This window comes from Narcine bancroftii, chromosome 11 (assembly GCF_036971445.1).
Source record: "Narcine bancroftii isolate sNarBan1 chromosome 11, sNarBan1.hap1, whole genome shotgun sequence".
Lineage (NCBI taxonomy): Eukaryota > Metazoa > Chordata > Chondrichthyes > Torpediniformes > Narcinidae > Narcine > Narcine bancroftii.
In genome coordinates this window covers 18,120,590-18,142,445 of record NC_091479.1, presented here as the reverse complement: position 1 = coordinate 18,142,445, position 21,856 = coordinate 18,120,590, and the positions used below count along the sequence as shown (strand labels likewise).

The 21,856-nt window shown below is 45.4% G+C and overlaps 1 protein-coding gene across 9 annotated transcripts in view; it reads left to right on the top strand.

The window, feature by feature from the left end:
- The window catches only part of LOC138745577 (casein kinase I-like), a 168,879-nt gene that overhangs the window by 68,718 nt on the left and 78,305 nt on the right, over positions 1–21,856 (top strand). For 7 of the 9 annotated variants that reach the window (XM_069902762.1, XM_069902761.1, XM_069902757.1 and 4 more), the window contains one exon: positions 3,508–3,577. In XM_069902762.1, coding sequence (XP_069758863.1) covers positions 3,508–3,577 — 70 coding nt within the window. Of the gene's footprint in view, positions 1–3,507; positions 3,578–12,813; positions 12,904–16,991; positions 17,083–21,856 lie in introns of those variants that run through there. The other 2 variants (XM_069902763.1, XM_069902764.1) reach the window with 2 other exon arrangements.

Genomic DNA, 21,856 nt, shown 5'->3' with positions numbered 1-21,856 from the left:
TCCCTCTCCATCAATTGTCCCCCTTGGGACCTACCCCTGTGACTGTAGGAGATGCTCCATTTGTTCCCACACCTCCTCCCTCAGCACCATTCAGGGCCTCAAACAGTCCTTCCAAGTGGAGCAACATTTCACTTATGAATCTGCAAAGTCATCTACTAAATCTCGCTGTGGTCTTCTCTATGTTGGAGAGACTGCATGCAGACTGGAAGGTCACTCTGTTGAGCACCTCGGCTCTGTCTGCCGCAATATTGTGAATCTCCCAATGGCCACCCCTTTCAAATCTCCATCCCATTCCCTCGCCATCATGTCTGTCCATGGCATCACATACAACCCTGAGATTCCTTTTCTTGCGGGCAAGGCAGAATTACCACTTATTGGTGATGCAAAAAAAACTGTACACATGTAAACAAATAAAGAAAAGTAAACAAACTGCAATACAGAGAGGGAAAAAAATCAATAAAGTGCACAAGGAAGAATCCTTAAATGAGTCTCTGATTGAGTTTGTCATTGAGGAATCTGATTGTGGAGGGTTAGTAGCTGTTCCTGAACCTGGTGGTGCAAGTCTTGTGGCACCGATACCTCTTTCCTAATGGCAGCAGCGAGAACAGAGCATGTGCTGGGTGGTGTGGATCCTTGATGATTGCTGCTGTTCCCCGACGGCAGCGTCCCCTGCGGATGAAAGGGTTTTGCCTGTGATGTCCTGAGCTGTGTCCGCTACCTTTTGCAGGGGTTTCTGCTCAGGGATATTGGTGCCCCCAGACCAGTTTGATTCTTCCTTTGTTCATCTACTCCCCTTCCTGGTTCCATCGATACAAAACCTGTCTATTTATTTGGATTAAATACTCGTCCTGCATATGTATTATTTGTCTGTACGTGCGCTATGCCTGGTTGTGTGCCTGTATGTTTTGCACTGAGGACCAGAGAATACTGTTTCGTCAGGTTGTACTCGTACAATCAGATGACAATAAACTTGACTTGAACATAATTCCTTCCCCATTTGGTTCCACTTACCAGCCTCTAGCCACACCCCTAAATACTGGTAATCTTATCCTGTTGAGCCCTGATACAAGATTCTTGACTGAAATGTTGACTTGCACCTTTTGCCTCCACGGATGCTACTTGAACTGCTGAGTTTTTCCAGCATTTTATTTTGATGATGTCTGTGAATCTTTAGAATTACCATAAATGCTGGCATGCAGGACGACTCTGTACAGGATGACCTGGAATTTTCACCTAAAATGTAGGTTCTGAGTGATTACCCTTTGCTAAAGATGGCTCCCAAATCTAGCACTTACCGCTGGCCAGAGGGTGCAGTCGCAATATTTTAATACCAGATTACCCTGTCAAGGTTATAATTTTATTAGCATATTTTAAAATAAGCCACCGTTGGCTCCTGTAACAGGGCGTTTTAAGCCTGTCCAGAGTCAATGGCAGTCAGACTGGGTGGGTGAATGTATTCAATCTATTTTTAATAGTTTATATAATATCTATGTTGTATTAGATCCTGATATATTTTTATTAGGGAATATGCAATCATTAATTGACAGGCTTAAATGATTATCAGATTTCTTTTATCTATTTAGCCTTAGCGGTGGCCAAGAAATGTATAGCACTTACTTGGAAAGATAGAAATATATTAACCTTAGATAGGTGGTATTTAGAGATGAAGTCTTGTTTAATTATGGAAAAGATATCTTTTTCAATTCAAGATAAGATGTCTTTTTATAAGCTGAAGTGGACTCCATTTGTTAAGTACATGCAATTAAGTTTGACTTAAATATGTTTTATGTGTGATATTTTAGATTTGATAACTTTTTTTATTAGTATTTTTACCTGTTATTTTTTTTTGTTTGTGAGTGTTTTTTTTTATATATAATATTATTAACTTTATTAACTCTTCACTCTTTATTTTGGGGGTGAGGGTGTTTTTTTTAATATATATAGATTTTTTTTAGCGGCCGTATATATGGGGGGGGGGGGGTTAGACTAATTTAAGTTAGGTCATTAATGCTGTGTTGTAATAATTACTTTTTTTTAATTTTTCTTTAAATGTAATTTTTTTTGTTTTATTCATGATAAAACCTTTAAATAAAGTTTAAAAAAAAAGACTGGGTGGGTGAACCCCATGGGGGAGTACTGAAACTTTGTGGGTAACCAACAGGACAGAGAAATTGAGTCTTCTGGGATTGTACTCACTGCAATTTAGAAGAATGAGAGAGGATCTGAGAGAAACGTATATTCTGAAAGGCCTTGATAAGATGGAGGTAGGTAAGTTGTTTCCATTGGTGGGGGAGACTAGAACTAGGGGACATAGCCTCAAGATTCAGGGGAGTGGATTTAGGACAGAGATGAGGAGGAAATGCTTTTCCCAGAGGGTGGTGAATCTGTGGAATTCGCTGCCCATTGAAGCAGTGGAGGTGACCTCAGTAAATATATTTAAGACAACGTTGGATAGATTTCTACATAGTTAGGGAATTAAGGGATCTGGGGAAAAGGCAGGGAGATGGAGATGAGCCAATCATCAGATCAGCCATGATCTCATTGAATGGCGGAGCAGACTCGATGGGCCTGCTCCTGTGTCTTATTACAATTATTACAGTCAAGTACCCCTTATCCGAAACACTTTGGGCCAGACGTTTTTCAAATTTTGGGTTTTTTCTCAGATTTTGGAAGTAAACAGGCACAGTAACATCAGCAGAAAACCTGTATCAACAGTTAAACAACAGCAACAACGAGCGCTTTTTCAACCCCGACATGATACCACAAGTGGAAAATTGACATGAAATAACGTTTAGTACTTACCAAAAATAATCTTGATTTCTGCTTACCAAAGAAGACCACCACCGCTGACGGTCCCCGAGCGCCTCCCCACCGCTACCGCCGGCCCCCGAGCGCCTCCCCACCACCGCTGCCAGTTCCCGACCACAGTCCTTGCTCCTGCCCGGGAGCCCGAGGCGACTTCTTCAATGTGGACGGCACCGCACTCGATGTTGAGAATGGGATCGCTGTCGGCGACTCCGGCTGCAGCCGAAACTGAAGACTTGGACTCTGTTTGGTATCTTCTTGGCCAGAAGCAAAGATTTCATTTTTTTTTTAAACTGTTATTGTCATCGAACTGTTGCCAACGGAGTGTCAGAGCCCCACACGGGCAAATCAGATGTTGGAATTTTTTCCCACTTGTGACATCATGTTGGAACTAAAAAAAATTTGGATCTCGGATCTTTTCGGATTTTCGGATAAGCGGTACTCGACCTGTATTATTATAATACACATGATTGGGTTAGAGCCGGTGGGAAGACGGCAGCAGAGTTGAGACTTCGCTCTCAAGGTTTGGATTTTCAGATCCGATTTTAAAGTGACATTTTTAAATTTCAAGATCGTCCTATACACTGGCGTATTTGGTAGATTACATGATTCTATTGTGTCGGTATCTCGACCAAATGTGCAGTCTACAGGGAAATCCATGGTAGTCTGTAATAATGCCTGTTTTATTTTGTTTTGTTTCAGGAACCTATCAAGTCACGAGCACCACAGCTTCATTTAGAATACAGGTTTTACAAACAGCTCGGGAGCACAGGTAAAGTGAGATTGCCTCTCTGGGTTGCAGTTGGAGGGACCTATTGGTGGATTCCTTAAAGCAAATGCATTGGCAAGTGATTAGATGAGTAGACATGCATCCTTACAAGATCTCAATATGCTAACCAAGCCAGTTAGTGTGACAGTGATCCTGGTTCAAATCCACAGCTGTCTATAAGGAAGTTTGTACGTGGTTCCCTCCCACCCTCCAAAAAATGCACGGGATTTACAGATGCCATTCCCAAGTCTGTCTTTTAAATAATTGAAAAGACTTTGAGCCTTTTCTTGCACTAAAGCAAGGCTAACAGGCTTGTTACGCTGATTTTGATCGTACATGGCAACGTGATCCAACTTAAAATGTTGGACGGCGTTCTCCTTTCTTAAGCTGATGAACCGCTAAAGCTGCGCGAAGTCCGTTTGTCAGTACAAGCTGTCTGGAAGTCGGACGTTCGTAACCCTGTATAGGTTCATTGGTATATTTAGGCTCCATGGGCCGGAAGGGCCTGTTACCCTTCTGGATCTCTCAGAGCGGGGGAGAAAAATGAACTTGTAATTCAGTGTCCCTCAGTACTAGCAGCTTAGTGACACCCTTGCTGATTGAGCACGTCGAGTCCTGATGGACAGCACTGACAGCTCAGATCTGGGCTGGCTGCAGGCAGACCAACAAATGACCATCGCGCTCTCTTGTGATGACAGTATGCCGTCTCCACATGGAAGCTATTCTTCACCATGCTAAATGGGGCCGATTCCGAACTGATCGGCAATTCAAAACGCGAGACGCTGTGTACAACCCACGAGAGCAGAACTGCGCACCCCCGCACTTCATTACCTTGTGTCGTGGTGTATGCTCCTGTGGTGAATGTCTGCCAAGCTGCCTGTCTCCCCTCTGACGAGCCTTGCTGTACTAACATTGGCTGTGTATTATCTCTACTGTTAAGGAGACTCCCCTTGGATATAACTGTATATGCATCTATTGTCTTATTATCGTACCATGAGTTTCTGCTAATAAAAGCCATGATTATTGTTTGACCACATCATCTTTGTCTCCTTCATCAACTGGCACTTCAGCTCCATCGACCATTACAAGCATGGCTCGGTGAGAAGAGTAGTTGAGTGAACCAAACTAAAATGAAGTGCCAACCCAGTGAAACTGCCACACGGGATGATGTGTGCTAAACAGCTTGGATTGGAGCTAAATAATCTCATGACAGCAGATCAAATCCAAGCACTACAATCTTAGCCATAATCTATTCATGAATAGCAATGCACAATTAACCAACCGAAGGAGGAGACTCCAGAACAACTCCACCCTCGGTGATGAACAGACTGTTGAATAACAGATGAAACAACAACAAACATGTTCAGCCACCCTTGTGCACTAGTGGGTTTACTTTGTATTCTATCAAGAAATGGAGGAAAGAACCTACTTGGCAAAATCTCTGGGACTAGACCACGCCCTAGTCGAGGCTGTCAAGACTTTCTCCCCAGAAATGAAGCCAAGATGTTCCCCGCCCTCCACTTGGCAATCTGCTGTATTATCCCAGTAGGTCCTGTTGATTCTGTAATAAGAAAAGCATGGTGTCACGGTTTGTGTAGCGGTTAGTGCAACGCTGTTACAACACCAACGACCAGGACTGGGGTTTGAATACTGCACTGTCTGTAAGGAGTTTGTATGTTCTCCCTGTGACTGCGTGGGTTTCTTTCGGGCACTCCGGTTTCCGCCCACCGTTCAAAAATAAAATGTACCGGGGGTTATAGGTCATTTGGGTGTAATTGGGCAGCTTGGGGTTATGGGCCGAAATGGCCTCTTACCGCTGCTGTCCGTTGAAATATAACATTTAAATTTAAAATGTAATCAAATCCGGTTGGTCTAAATTCAACCAATCACAAACTCATGGAAGTTGGAGGCTCACAGGTGCTGGATTCTGCTCTCCTTTTTCAAGCAATACAGCTTCCCCTCTGCTGTGAACAATAGAGTCAACTCCTGGTCTCCGCTCTTACCTCCTTCCCTCCAAACAGGGGTAGGATTCCTCTTGTCCCCACTTTTCACTCCATCAGCCCCTATGTTCAACACATCATTCCTGTGATTTCCTCCAGGTGCCACTTGTCCCCACCACCAGATACATCTACCTCTCCCCATCCCTTTCTGCCTACTGCAGGGACTACCATCTCCATAACTCCCTTGTCCACTCATCCCTTCCCGTCTGCCTCTCTGTCTCTGTGTCCCCAGGCAGCTCACTTTTTCTCTCATTCATTTTCTGTTTCTGTCACCTCCTATCAGATCAGCTGCAATGAAGAATAAGCATTACCCTCTCTTAGCCAGCACTGCCGCATCCACCCCTCTCCCACATGCACATCTTTTCCTCCTTCAACCTCGTGAGCCCTCCCTTGACCCTCAATGCATGCTTGGTTTCTAGCTTTTTTAAATATTGGTGCAAGTTCTTCAACCTGAAACATTAATTCAGTTCTCCGGCAGGCGCAGGTGAACTTGTTGAATACAGTAAAATCCCTATTATCCGTCCCCTATAAATTTTCCGGTTGCCTGAGGTTCACTTTTCCAATGCCTAACTAATGCACCTGCATTAAGATTACACCATTTAAAAGCTAAAAGACCATGGAAAATGTAAAGTAATTTGAAAAGAATCAATATTGTAGTCCTTAATTATGTAAAGTTCACTTTAATCCCATAACTTTCAAAATTCACATTTGAACCCCGGTCGCTAACACTGTGCTAGCCACTTACAGGGTTTCCCAAACTTTTTCTTTCCACTCAGATACTACTTTCAGCCCAAGAAGTAGATACGGCTGTGTACCTATCTATGCAGGCCCTTCCGGCCCAAGAGCCTGTGCCACTCAATTGAGCTACAGACCCCGTATGTTAGTGGTTCTCAACCTTTTTCATCCCACTCACATCCCACTTTAAGTAATCCCTATGCCATCGGTAATCTGTGATTAGTAAGGGATTGCTTAAGGTGGGATGTGAATGGGAAGGGAAGGTTGAGAATCACTGCTCTAGACCCGATTGTATTGGAATATTTTGCTTGAGAAAAATTGTCATTGGTCCATTTCCTTTGGCGTTCTGAAACCGAGCACATAATGAATCAATGAGGTACGATTTAAACAGTGATTTTCAACTTTTTTCCCCCCCACTCACATCCCACCTTAAGCAATCCCTTGCTAATCACAGAGCACCTATAGCATAGGAATAACTTAAAGTGGTATGTGACTGGAAAGAAAAAAGTTTGGGAAACCTTGTGCTACACTAACACTGTCACCGTCATAATTAACCCCCACTGCCCCCCCCCCCCCCCCCACCCCAAACCAAGTTTACAGATACTTAATAGTGGACTAATAAAAATATAGATTCTTACCAGGCAGGGTTAGGGAGACATTTTGGAAGAGTCACCCCAGCAGCGAACGGTATCACCCAGTTCTTCATCCTGGGTGACGCTATTTTATTGAAACAGCGGCTTTGGGAATGGCCAAGGCACTCCGCTGCCTGAATGTTGGCTCCCATCTTCACCAAGGGGTTATGAACATTTTATAATTTTAAACTTGCATTTAAACATTTATAATTTCATTTACCTTTCAATCAATCAATCAATTTATGTATTTATTTCCTCAACTTTTTTGCCAGTTGTTTGAGTGCCAGATAATGGGGATTTTACTGTTGTAACAATGAAAAAAAATTCTAATTTTCATTATATGCTGCTTTTGTGCTTTTTTTTTAACCTCTGATATTGGCAGTCATACATTCGCTTAAGATGTGCATGAGACTGCAGTTAAATTTGTAAATTTAAATTTAGATATACAGCACAGTAACAGTCCCTTCTAGCCCGTGCCGCCCAATTACACCCAATTGACCTACAACCCCTGATACATTTTTGAAGGGTGGGTGGAAACTGAAGTCCCCGGAGGAAGCACATGCAGACACGGGGAGAACGTTATAGGCCGAGAAGTAGAATTTTGGGGATTTATGCTTGACACTGACAAGTATTTTGAGCTCAAAAAACAGTTTGTGCCACGAATGGGAGTAAGTTAATGGCAAGAAGATTTCAGAAGATTACTTAGCTTAGCACCTGTCAAACTGCATGCCTGGGGATTTGAAGTTTGGCCTCTGGATATCAACAGATGCTTCTCTTTAAAAAGCCATCAAGGGAAACCCCAGGAAGTACCTGACGTGATGGGCACCTGTTGACGGTGCAATTTGCTTTCCTTTGAGTAAGTCAGTGACAAATGGATTTACATTTGTCTTCCTGGCTTTAATGCCATTCCCAATGAAGAAATATGAATGACCACATACATGGTTATGTATGATGGCAAAATATAATCATTTTAACAGACGGACAATTTCTGGCAGTCTCACTTCCTTGTCTGTCTTTGCAATTATCTCACTAGTTTGCACTCAACGTGGAAAGAGGCCAGTCAGCCTACACTGACCTGTATTAATCCATTCAGTGTCCAGGTGATTTATGAAGACACCTTGCAAGCACTGTTAGTACTTCAGAACTCTCTCCAGTCCTGCACTGCAGATACTCCCACTCTCGACAAAAGAAGTCCTTCTCAAATCTCCTCTAAATCCCTTTCCCCTCTCCATAACTCTGTTCTCTCCTTTCCCTCTGCATCTGGAAAATATTTGTGCAGTCTACCTTTCATAATTTTTATTTACTTCAGTCATGTTCAAGTTCATTGTCATCTTATTGTACATATTCATATCCAATCTGATGTACAGTGTATCTCCATCCATAGTGCATAGGTACACATACATAGAGTACACCCTACGCACATACAGCATACATTCTATTTACTCGGGTAGTAGTCGATTCTGTATAATAGTTGATTCCCTTTTTTTACCCAAAAATTGTGTTTTCTGTATGACCCGCGTAAAAGTCCTCCTCCCTCCCCTGCCCCCCCTCCACTGTTTTTGGCCCTGTTCACCCGCCCATCTCAGTTCCTGACGCCTTGTCCGCCCACCCACCAGAGCTCCCGATGTCCGACCATGGATCCTCTCCATAGCTGCATGCCCTCCTGAGTTCCCGATGCCCCGACCATGGATCCGCTCCACAGCTGCCTGAGCTCCTGATGCCCTGACCATGGATCCTCTCCACAGCTGCCTGTGCTCCCAATGCCCCAACCATGGATCCTCTCCACAGCTGCATGCCCTCCTGAGCTCCCGATGCCCCGACCATGGATCCTCTCCACAGCTGCCTGAGCTCCTGATGCCCTGACCATGGATCCTCTCCATAGCTGCATGCCCTCCTGAGTTCCCGATGCCCCGACCATGGATCCTCTCCACAGCTGCCTGAGCTCCTGATGCCCTGACCATGGATCCTCTCCACAGCTGCCTGTGCTCCCAATGCCCCAACCATGGATCCTCTCCACAGCTGCATGCCCTCCTGAGCTCCCGATGCCCCGACCATGGATCCTCTCCACAGCTGCCTGAGCTCCTGATGCCCTGACCATGGATCCTCTCCATAGCTGCATGCCCTCCTGAGTTCCCGATGCCCCGACCATGGATCCTCTCCACAGCTGCCTGAGCTCCTGATGCCCTGACCATGGATCCTCTCCACAGCTGCCTGTGCTCCCAATGCCCCAACCATGGATCCTCTCCACAGCTGCATGCCCTCCTGAGCTCCCGATGCCCCGACCATGGATCCTCTCCACAGCTGCCTGCCTACCGGAGCTCCCCTGAATTTGACCTGAAAAATTGGTCAAAAATGCTTGACTATTACATGAGTATCTACTGTATACATAATGGTTCAAATTATGTACATAATAACATTTTACAGGTTTCTAGGATTGATCAACAGTCTCATTACTGCAGGAAGAAGCCTGGCAGACCTGGTTTTTCTGCTCCTGTACCTCTTCTTTGAAGGTAGTGTCTCAGAGATACTGCAGGCTAGTTGGTAAGGGTCCTCACTGATTCTCTGAGCCCTCTTTAACCACTGCTCCCTGTCGATATCATCATTAGAGAGAGATCCCAGTAATCTTCTCAGTAGTTTCAATCACCCTCTGTACTAACCTCCGATCTGATGCTTTGCAGCTACCGTAGCACACTCTCTATGATGCGGCCGGCCAGGACACTCTCTCGTGTTCCATTGATTAGAAAGTTGTTAGGACGACAGCCCTCCTCAAACTCCTTAGGAAGTGTAGGCACTGCCCTGCCTTCCTGTAACGAGGAGGAGTTGTGGCTCCAGGATAGGCCGCCCCACTTTGTGCTCCCCACTCTCTCTCCACAATGGAGCCGTTGAAATGTAGTCGGGAGTGGCCCTTTGTCCTCCTGAAGCCTTGTCCACCTTGAGACATGGGTTGGCGCTCTCCCACTGCTTCACAAGCCTTTCAACCTCCTCTATGTGAGCTGACTCGTCACTGTTGCCCTCGACACACAATCTGTCAACCGCAGACTTAATGATTCTGTGGGATCTGAACCTGGCAGTGAGATTGTGAGTTAGCACCGTGAACAGTAGCGGGCTGAACACGCAGCCCTGAGGTGCGTGATGGGCTCAGGGTTTTGCTGCCAACGTCTTTCAATCAACAAATCCAGGATCCAGTTGCATGGAGGGGTACTTAGTCCCAGCGAGGATAAGTTTATCAGAGGTAAATCCTCCCACTGTTTTCCAATGGTTTACCCAAACTATACTATGTTTAAATTTATAGAAAATTAGAAACTCTGTCTATGAATCCCCTTCTAAGTTTGAGTTAACCTGGCGACCATTTATTCAATATTTTCATTTGTGGTGAGTTGATCTGGCTCTGTTTTCTTTCTATGATTATGTATGATAATTGGGCTGTAAGATGAGATCGGAGTGATCGGCATGGTTTAGCTATATCTGTAGGGTTTTTTTTTAAAGTTTTTTTAATTCAGATTTGTTTTTTCTTCTTTTTTGGGGTTTTTTTTTTCTCTTTTTTCATATATTGTTATTAATTATATCTTTTTTTTTAGAGATAGTTCACACCCTAAACTGATCTAAAAAAATTTTTTATGATATATTTTTATTCTGTAATATTATTGTTTAATATCTCTGTATTAATTCATTACTTACTATGTATTTTTTTTATATCTCTTTGAACTGTATGTGTTTATAAATTATAATAATAATAAAAAGATTGAAAAAGAAAGAAAAAAGTTTATCTGTTGGCCTCTGAGGTACGATTGAGTTGAACACTGAGTGTTCATCTTATTGTACATATTGTACATATTGACATCCAATGTATCAAATACAAACCGGAGGGCAGATTACTATTTGAATGGCAATAGATTAAGAGATGGGGAAGTGCAGAGAGACCTAGGGGTACTTGTACATCAGTCTCTGAAGGCGAGCATGCAGGTACAGCAGGCGGTTAAAAAGGCAAATGGTATGTTGGCCTTCATATCAAGAGGGTTTGAGTCTAGGAACAAGGATACCTTACTGCAGCTGTACAGGGCCTTGGTGAGACCCCACCTGGAGTATTGTGTGCAGTTTTGGTCACCTTATCTAAGGAAGGATGTTCTTGCAATGGAGGGAGTGCAGAGGCGATTCACCAGGCTGATACCTGGAATGGCAGGAATGACTTATGAGGAAAGATTGCACAATTTGGGATTGTACTCGCTGGAGTTTAGAAGATTGAGAGGGGATCTCATAGAGACATATAAAATTCTGGCAGGACTGGACAGAATGGATGCAGATGGGATGTTTCCAAGGATGGGAAAATCCAGAACCCGGGGCCATGGTTTGAGGATAATAGGCAAACCATTTAGGACCGAGATGAGGAGGAATTTCTTGACCCAGAGGGTGGTGAATCTGTGGAATTCATTGCCACAGAGGGCAGTGGAGGCAGGTTCATTAAATCTGTTTAAGAGGGAATTAGATCTATTTCTTCAGTATAAGGGTATTAAAGGTTACGGAGAGAAGGCGGGGATGGGGTACTGAACTTTAAGATCAGCCATGATCTCGTTGAATGGCGGAGTAGGCTCGAAGGGTCGAATGACCTACTCCTGCTCCTATCTTCTATGTTTCTATGAGTGAAAACAATGTACAATGGCCTCGCTCTCCATGCGGAGTGGAGGGACAGAGCTGTAGTCAACCTAAATTCATCATGTGTGCAATACATATGCTTGTATTATAGTATCTCAGGAAGTTAAAAGTTTTTTAAATTTTTGCTGCTGAGATGCTTTAATTTTACAGAATCGGTGCAGTAACAGACACTTCCGCCCCACGAACCCACACCACCATGTCACCAATTAGCCTACTAACTCTGTCTGTCCTCGAAGCTTTGGAAGAACTCCATCAATACAGGGCCGCGTTCTTAGCCCCCTGCTCTACCTACGGCTGTGTGTGGCTCGGTACGACAGTAACACCATCTACAAATTCGCCGACGGAATTTGCGGAGGTTGGTATGATGCCAGAAACCCTGGCAAATTTCTCCAGAAGTGGTGGAAACCGGGCTGACCGGCTGCATCACCATCTGGTATGGGGACTCCCAACACCCCTGAGCGTAAAGCCCTGCAAAAGGTAGTGGACACAGCCCAGAACATTACAGGGGAAACCCTGTACGATGCTGATGGAGAGCAGCAGCAATCATTAAGGATCCACATCACCCAGGACGTGCTCTATTCTCACTGCTACCATCAGGAAAGAGGTACAGGTGCCCTCTGTTCACTGGCACTGTAATAGCATTGCACTAAATTTGTGATATCATTAATTGTCACCTGTTCTGAGATACAGTTGAAAGACTTTCTTTTGTGTGCTATCCAGACAAATCAACCCATACGCAAGTGTGACAGGTAATGCAAAATAATACTGTCTGTAAGGAGTTTGAACATTCTCCCCATGTCTGCATGGGTTTTCCCCCGGGGCACCAGTTTCCTCCCACCCATTAAAAAAAAAGTACAGGGGCTGTGTAATATATACCTCGCGGGTATTGCACGCATGATGAATTTACAAATGCTTTTGTAGGTGTAATTGTGTGGCGAGGGCTGAAAGGACTTGTTACGATGCTGTATGTTTAAATTTAAAAGTTGTACCTGGGCAATGCCATTAGCCAATGGCTGTTACCCAAAGCTCCACATTTTTTTCTTCAGTGAATGTTCATGTAATGTTAAATAAATGAACTGTTCTACAAGTCATCAGGAACAAAAAAAACAGTCAAATGCACTGATTGTTAATCATTTCTATGCTGACCTTTCAAACTAAACAGGATTCCTTTTGTTTTACTTCTGGAAACGTAATCTCTATACTGATCCCTGCCCCGCGCCAGTCGTTCCTGAAAAGTCTTCTCCCTGACAATGGTATAAAAGAATGCCTTGAACTCCATAAGTACTCAAGAGCACGGATTGTATGAGAAGGCGTAAGTGGAATTGGATTGATTGCTGAATTATTATAAATGGCATGTTAAAATAGAAGGGATTCTGAATACATTAGTGTTTAATAAAGGGAGGACTGTGTAAAACGTAGCTTCTGAACTCACAACAAGTGACTGCCGCTTGTTAAAATAACCTCCAGCCTTTAACTGCTGGACATCACCAGCTCCCATCCAGCACGTACCATATTCGCCTGACAGCCTTTTCTGTACTTTCCCTCGAACCCAGCGTGATCTCCAGCCACCACCTCCTTCTAACAACATGGCTTTCCTTCTACCACCGTTAACTTGGCTCTCAGCCGCGTATCCTCTATTACCCGCACATCTGCCCTGGCCCACACCCAACAAGATTCTCCGTGTCCTCGCTTACCACCCCACCAGTCTCTGCAGCCAACACATCCTCCAACAAAACTCATCAAACCACTCTATCACACGCCATCTCTGAACTCATCACTTCTGGTTAGCTCCCAGCCTTATTTCCCAATCCTGCACTGCCCATTGCTATCTCCTATCCAAGAACCACAAACTCAATTGTCCTGCCAGACCCATTTTGTCTGCACGCTCCTGCCCCACTGAATTGGCATCTGCTTAGCTCAACTCTGTTCTTTCCCCCATGGTGGTCCAGTCCCTCTCCACCTATATCCAGGACACTTCACACACCCTCCATCATTTCAACAACTTCTAGTTCCCTGAACTCAATCACCTCATATTTACTACGGACATCCAATCCCTATACACCCCATACTGAAGGCTCAAAGCCCTTCATTTCTTTCTGGACAATGGAAGCAACCAGTTCCCTTCCACAACCACATTCCTCTGGCTGACAGAACTTGTCCTCACCCTCAATAACTTCTCCTTTGGCTCATTCTTCTTTCTCCAGGTTAAAGGGGTAGCCTTGGGTACCCACATGGGCCCCAGCTATTCCTGCCTGTTTGTTGGCTACGTGGAGCAATCCATGCTACAAGCCTACACAGGCAAGGCCCCTCAACTCTTCCTCAGCTACATCGTTGACTACTTTGATGCTGCCATGTACCCATGATGAGCTCATTGATTTTATCCACTTTGCTGTCAACTTCCACCCTAACCTCAAATTCACAGTGCAACTCTATCAATACTCTCCCTTTCCTTGATCTCTCTGCCTCCATATTGGGAGATAAGCTCTTCTACAAACCCACCATCTCCCACAGCTACCTCGACTACACCTCATCCCACTCTGCCCCCTGTGAGGATTCCATTCCCTTCTCTCAGTTCCTCAGTCTGTTGCATCTGCACCCAGGATGAGGTCTTCCATGCCAGATTATCAGAGATGTCCTCCTCCTTCTATCAATGTAGCTTTCCCTCTACCGCCATCAACTTGGCCCTCACCCACATATTCTCTCTTACCTGCGCATCTGCCCTGGCCCCCTCCACCCCCACACGCACAAAGACAGAATTCCTCGTCCTCACCTACCACCCCACCAGCCTCTGCATCCAACACATCCTCCTCTACCATTTCCGCCACCTACTACGTGATCCCACCATGAGATGCATGTTCCCCTCTCATCCCCTCTGCCTTACGCAGGGACCGCTCCTTCTGTGACTCCCTTATTTGCTCCACCTTCCCCACAAATCGTTCCCTTGGCGCCTACCCCTGTGACCATAGGAGATGTTCCACACGCACCCACACATCCCCCTCCCTCACCACCATTCGGGGGCCAAACAATCCTTCCAAGTGAACCAACATTTCACTTGAGAATCTACAGGGGTCATCTACTGCATCTGGTCCCCCCGTTGTGGTCTCCTCGACGTCGGAGAGTCTGGGCGCAGACTGGGAGACTGTTTTGTTGACCACCTCGGCTCGGTCCGCCGCAATAGTGTTGATCTCCCAGTGGCCACCCATTTCAATTCCCCGTCCCATTCCCATTCAGTTGCTGACGTGTCCGCCAGTGATCTCATGCATGGCCAGACTGAGACCACCTACAAATTGGAGGAACATCACTTCATCTTCTATCTGGGCACCCTCCAACCAGATGGCAATAATATCAACATTTCCTACTTCTGATAAAACCCTCGCCTCCCACCCCTTTTCTTCCCCCGTTGCCCTTCCCTCAGCTACAAAACAGTAGTTTTAGAGATTTTAATACTTAATTGAATTAAAAAGAGGCAAATAAATGTAAAAAAATTAATTGGTAATTAAGTTATCTTCTTGCAACTTTGCAATAGTGCAGACAGTCCTTTGGTGGTTTTGGTGCCGTCCCTGATCAGTGTAACAAGGGGAAGTTCAAGAGCCTGATGGCTGTTGGAAAGAAATTGTTCTTGAACCTATAGGGGCTGGTCTACAGGCTTCTGTACCTTCTGCCTGAAAGAAGCAGTGAGAAGACGTTGTGACCAGGGTAGATGGGGGCCCTTTATGACGTGGGCTGCCTTCTCTGCAGTTATTGGCGAGAAGTATTATTGTTTGAATGTGTTAGAACAGTAATTTTGAGATGATTTTCAAAGACGTGATTGAAATTTGATTTGTTTACTAAATTTCAAGAGGAAATTATGATTTTTCTTCCATTCAGCTTGGTATGAAACAGCTGCAGTCTTTATGTCGACAAGGGCTACTTGCTTGGTTAATATATAGAACTGCAAATGATTACTCCTTCTTAACCTTGTCACTAGGGGTCTCTGTTTTGTTCCTGCCCCCAGTGTAGCTATTTGTAGGATTCTGCTTCTTCCTTGCGAGCACCTTCTAGTTCTCTTTTGTGGCACCCGATGAACTTGGGCTTTGAGCTCACTGTGCATTCTTGCCTCATGTGCCACATCCCAGTTCTACTGCAAGACCACCCAGGCTTGCATAAGAACATTAGGAGCAGGAGTGGGCCATCCGGCCCGTCGAGCCGGGTCCACTGCCCTGATCTGATAGCCTCATCTCCATCTACCTGCCTTTTTCCCATATCCCTAAATTCCCCTACTATGGAAAAAAAATCAGGCCAACCTTGTCTTAAATAGATTTACTGAGGAAGCGTCAATAGGCAGCGAATTCCATAGATTCACCACCGTCTGGGAAAAGCAGCTCTCAGCTCTAAATCCACTACCCTTAATCTTGAGGCTATGTCCCCTTGTTCTGATCTTCCCCACCAATGGAAACAACTTGTCCACCTCTATCTTTCATAATTTTATGCTTGGGCCTTTCATTCTTCCAGTGGATTTCTTGCATGTTGTGAAGAAATATTTTTGAGCAGATCAGCTTACAAATGGCTATTGATCATGTCAGGAAGCTTTTCTTTCGTCAAACGGGAGCAACACAAGGCCATGCCATCCCACCCACTGTGTGTGTGCGTCCTTGCAAAGTGTTCTGCCTGATGAACTGTGGGTAGACCCTGTCTGACTCCCCATGGAGTTCAGCATTCTCCCTCTGGCATGTCCCGGCAAAGTGGTGCCAGCGTCAATAGCACACCTCCCAAAACCATGTTTTCAAACCTCTCCAGGAAGGTATGAGAACTGCTTTCCCTTTATTGTTGAGTGGCATGGTTAGTGTAGCAGTTAGTGCAATGTTAAAGCACCAACGACTGGGACCGGGGTTGAATCCCTCGCTGTCTATAAGGAGTTTGGCAGATGGCATTCTCCTTTCTCGAGCTGAGGAACCACTGAAGTCGTGCGTAGTCGGCTGTTCGTAACCTGGGGACTGCCCGTTTGAGTAAAAAGCAGGCATTTACTACAAAAGTAGGATCTGTGTTTGCCTGTTGTTTACTCGTACCTTGAAGAAGGGCTCAGGCCCGAAATGTCAGTTATGTATCTTTGGCGCTGCAGGACCTGCTGAGTTCTTCCAGCACCTCTGTGTTTTTACCAATTTCTCTTTAGTTCTTTATCCCTTCAGAAAGTCTGGGCAGAATATAATTTTGTCAAAAATCTATAGCATAAAGAATGTAATTTAGTGCCAGAGAATGGGTGGAATAAAGAATAGAGAGTTATATTTCAGAAATTATCCTTTCCGGTTTTGACTATTTCACGTGAGAACTGATGATAATCTGGCTTGAATGATATATTCTACAAATGAAATGTAATGAACCATGCCAACTTCTAAACATTTCTCTGTTACAATCCTTCAACAGCGAATAAGATCCAAATACCTGGACTGCAAGCTGCTCTTCGATAAAATGATGTTAGAGTCCATTTTCAAACCATTTATTCCAAACAATAAAGGTATAAAGAAAAATAAATCATGCAATTCATAAATGTTTGGCTTTGTTTGATCTTTCTTACATTAACTTGCAAGTACGGTACATGTCCAATTATCAGAAAATCAAAATTCTCAGAAATCCGGGAAAAAAATGTTTGGTGGTGTCATGACATCGCAAGTTGAAAACTTTTTATCCTATTTTATAAGCAGAGATCATGTATTTTGGTAAGAATTAAAAAATTTTCGTGCTTGAAAAACCTCGCATTTTAAAAAAAATCTTGTTTAACCACTGATACAAGTATTCTTGCTGATGCAACTGGACTGTTTAAAGCAATTTCTCCGTTATTCAAAAAAAATCCGGTCAACTGGAAAATGTCCGGTCCCAAACATTTTAGATAATCACACTGTAATATAATCTTAAATAGGATTTATCTGTGACAAATTTTGAGGTTTGATGGACGAGGTTGAGGTTTCCCTTGATGGGGGCATTGTGGTGAAATCCAGTGACCTCCATCTCGTGATTAGGAGCCAGCCATTCGGAACAAGGCTGAGGGCACATTTCTTCAAGCAGAGGGTGAACATTTGCAGTTCTCAAGCCAAGAGATACTCAGAGGGATTTGTATGAGCAGTTCATCAGTCATTCAGCATTCTCACTGCCCGAGGGAAGAAGCTGTTTCTCAGCCTGGTGGTACTGGCTCTGATACTCCTGTATCTCTTTCCCGATGGGAGCAACTGGAAGATGCGGGGTGGTAGAGGTCCTTAATGAATTTTTTGAGCCCTCTTCAGACAACGATCCTGATTTGGAGAGGAGACTCCAGTGATCCTCTCTAACATTCCTGTGGATTGACTTCAATCCAATGCTCTACAGCACACATGTCAAACTCTGGCCCGCGGGCCAAATTTGGCCTGCGATATAATTATATTTGGCCCGCAAGATCATTTCAAAAATGTATTAGAGGTGGCCCGCCCTGCAGCGAGAGCCGATGCTGATTTTTGATAATGTCACCCCCACCATCCTCCCCCTTCATTGCACATCCTTCCCCATTGTAACACGAGAAGTCTGTCGATGTCATCAGCCGGCAAGCCAGTTGGAAGGCTCCCCGCACAACCAGTCACTTCTCCCACCTGTCGAGCGGTGCGGCGAATGGGCGAGTGCCTGTGATTTCCTGTCGGCGCGACGGGCATGGAAGGCTGCGCACGGCCCCTGGGCAGCGCGAGCCCCGCGCGACTGGCACCGGACGGCCCTTCCACAGTGCGAGCTCACTTCTCCCGGTCGCCACCGCCTTCAGCGCTTGCACCCGCGCGGACCCCAGGGACGGCTGGTTCGGCCCTGCACGTGAAGAAAGAGATGGTGGCTGTCCGCAAAGGCTGATCGGCAGCGCGCTGGGCCTGAGTGGGTGGGTAAGCAGGGGTGGGCAGAGGGTGTAGGTGAGGAGTAATGGGCAGGGGAAGTTATGGTGGTGCGAGGGGCAGTTAGAGGGAGGGATGAGTAGAAGGAGGGGTGGATAGGGAAGAGGTAAAAGGGGAGGGGCAGGGCGAGTAGGGGAGGGGTGATTAGAGGGTGAGAGACGGGTAGAGGGAGGAACAGGTTGAGGGGAGAGGCAGTAGAGGGGCGAGTATAGGATGGGGTGGGTAGAGGCAGAGCGAGTGGAGTGAGGGGTGAGTAGAGGTTGGGTAAAGGACTGGTCAGGTAGAGGGATGGTGGGTCGAGGGTGAATAGAGGCCTAGAGCCTGAGGAGTGAGCAGGAAATGCTGAGTCCTGATGCAGGCCAAAATGGACACAGCCTGTGAATGCTGACTACATCTCCACAGGGACCAAATAGGTTTCCCTCAGGTCAAGGAAAAGGGTGAACTTGAGCTACCTACTCCTGACCTGTAACATTATCCTCCTAAAGTTATATCCTAAAGTTTAACATTACATATGTTGAAAGAAGAGAAAACATGCAGATGTTGTTGAAAATTTTCAATAAATATTTAGTTCGGCCCTCGACTTAGTCCAAGTTTTTAATTTTGGCCCTCCGTGAATTTGAGTTTGACACCCCTGCTCTACAGCAACCGTACCCACACTGTGATGCAGTCGGTCAGGACGCTCTCGATAGAGCTCCTATAGAAGGTTGACATAATGGTGGCCGGTGGCCTTGCCTGCTTCAGCCTTCTCAGGAAGTGCAATCACCATTGCGCCTTCCTGACAAGTGAGGAGACGTTGGGTGTCCACAATAGGTCGCTGGTTAAGTGAACTCCAAGGAACTTGGTGCTCTCCACTCTGTCCGCTGCAGAGTTGTTGATGTGTCGTGGAGGGTGGTTGTTCTGGTCTTCATGAAGTCAACAATCTTCTCCTTCGATTTGTCCACATTGAGATTCACTTTGTTACTCTTGCACCATTTCATGAGATTTTCCACCTTTTCTCTGTTGTTTGACTCCTCGTTGTTGCTGATAAGATCAACTACTCTCCTGTCATCTGTAAACTTGATGGCGCGTGGATCAGAGCGTGAACAGGAGCAGGCTGAGCACACAGCCCTGAGGTGTGCCAGTGCTCAGTCTGATGGTGCTTGGTGTTCTGCTTCTGTCCCGGACAAACTAGGGTCTTTGTGTTAGGAAGTCCAGAATCCAGTTACAGAGAGGGTTGTGGAGTTCCAGCGAGGTCAGCTTCTCCACCAGCCTCTGGGGGAATGATCATATCAAATGCCGATCTAAAATCAATGAACAGCAGCCTGGCACATGAGGCGCCATTCTCCTTGTGGGACAAGGCTACAGCATCATCTGTGGAACGGTTTCTTCTATCGGCAAATTGAAATCAGCTCGAGCTAATGCAGTAATTAAACAAAAGTGCAGGGTGTACAGTTACAGTCAAAGTGTGGCACGTTTTAAACTGCACAGCTTTTTACAAACCTATATGCTTTTTTGTGAATCCCCAATGTGCTGGAATGATGAGATTGCTCACGTGTCCCAGTCTGTTTACGCAAGCAGCAGGATTGTGTGCACTTCAAAGATACACCGAAAGCCGAATTTTGAAATTATTCTTCCACTTGGACGGTATTGCTCCTTACCCTCCGGCAATGCTACCTGGGTTCAAATCTGACACTGCTTTAAGGAAGTTATGGATTCTCCCCATGGCTGCGTGGGTTTTCTTCGAATGTGCTGGTTTCCTCCCACCGTCCAAAACACAAGGGATTGTAGGTTAATGTGGATGCAATTGGACTGTACAGTATTGGCTTTACTGTGTTATAAATAAAAATATTAAAAAAGACTTTCCGTGCAACTTGCATCCAGCTTGAATGATATAGTTTACAAATGAACTGTAATTTTAAATTTAGACATACACGGCCCAATTTACACCCCATTAATCTACACCGCCCCCCCCCCCAGTGCGTTTTGAAGGGTGGGAGGAAACCGGGGCCCCTGGAGAAAACCCATGCAGACACAGGGGGGAACATACAAACTCCTTGCAGACAGCATGGGATTCAGACCCAGATCCGGTCCTGATCGCTGGCGCTGTTAAGACATTGCGCTAAACGCTACGCCAACCTTGCTACCCTATAAACCATACCAACCCCTAAATATTTCTCTTTTGCGGTCCTTGCATGGCGAATAATATCAGAAAAGATCAGAATACCTTGGCTGCAAGCTTCCCTTTCATATTAGAGTAAGCTGTATGGTTTGACCCCAGATGCAGGAGCATCTATCGTTCTATTTGATTGATAAGCCTTGCTATTGCTGTCCTGTTATTGGAGCCTTCAGTATCCCTTCGACTTCCTTCTAAGGCTGGCCCAAGACAGATGGTGGTCCCATTCCTGGAGGTAAATGAGAAGTCTTTTCCTAGCAGCCACAGAAACCAGGCAGATCTTGCACAGCCTGCAAATCCAGCCGTGTCTGATGAGATTGAATCACCGGTGAATAAAGGTTCCAGTAACTCTAATGCAAGCTGCAGAAAGGCATCATGTTTCTGGCAACAATTGAGGATCTGATAGCTTGCGAGCGTGGGTCTCTGAAACACTGGCACTATGCTTTATTGTTGTATAAATGTTGCTCACATGTCTATCCATGGACTTATGTACTATCCCACCCTTAAATTGGAGGAACAACATCTAATATTCTGTCTGGGCTCGCTACATCTTGATGCCATTGGCATCGACTTCTCCGGTATCTGATAGCCGACTCCCCGTTCTCCCTCCTTTCCTCCACCCCTTCCCTCTCCATTCACAGATCCACCCCTCTCCCCCTTTGTGTCCTCCCTCCCTTATCCACCTAATACCTCCTGCCTTTGGGACTGTCCCACTTCCCACCATTTTGTTCAGGTGCCTGCCAACATTTTTCCCTACCTTGATGAAGGGCTCAAACCCAAAACCTTTGTTCTGTACCTTTGCTATATAAAGTACCCTGTGTAACCTGCTGAGTTTCTCTAGCATTTGTTTTTGGGTCCTTTCATAAAGCAAAAGTATCCGAACGTAGACGCGGAGATTCTCTGTCCTCGCATCGGAAAACTTGCCTTCATGAATACTCCAAGGTGCCGACTCCAATCCCTCTCTGAGGTGGAACCACTGCAAGAGGCTGGCTAGGGGTGGGCTGATGACATCGCGGGGATGCTGTCAACCCATGACCCATCTCACTTTTCTCTCTCCCTCTCACACACCCCTTGCCCTCTTGGTATTCTCTGTTTTTCTTTTTATTCTCTCTTTCTCGTGTCCAACACATGCTATGTGATGGTTAAGGATTTGAATTTTCAAACCTAGTTAAATAAATTTCCCCACTGTAAGTTAGAGTCGTACAGTGTTCAAATAGGCCTTTTGGTCCAACTTG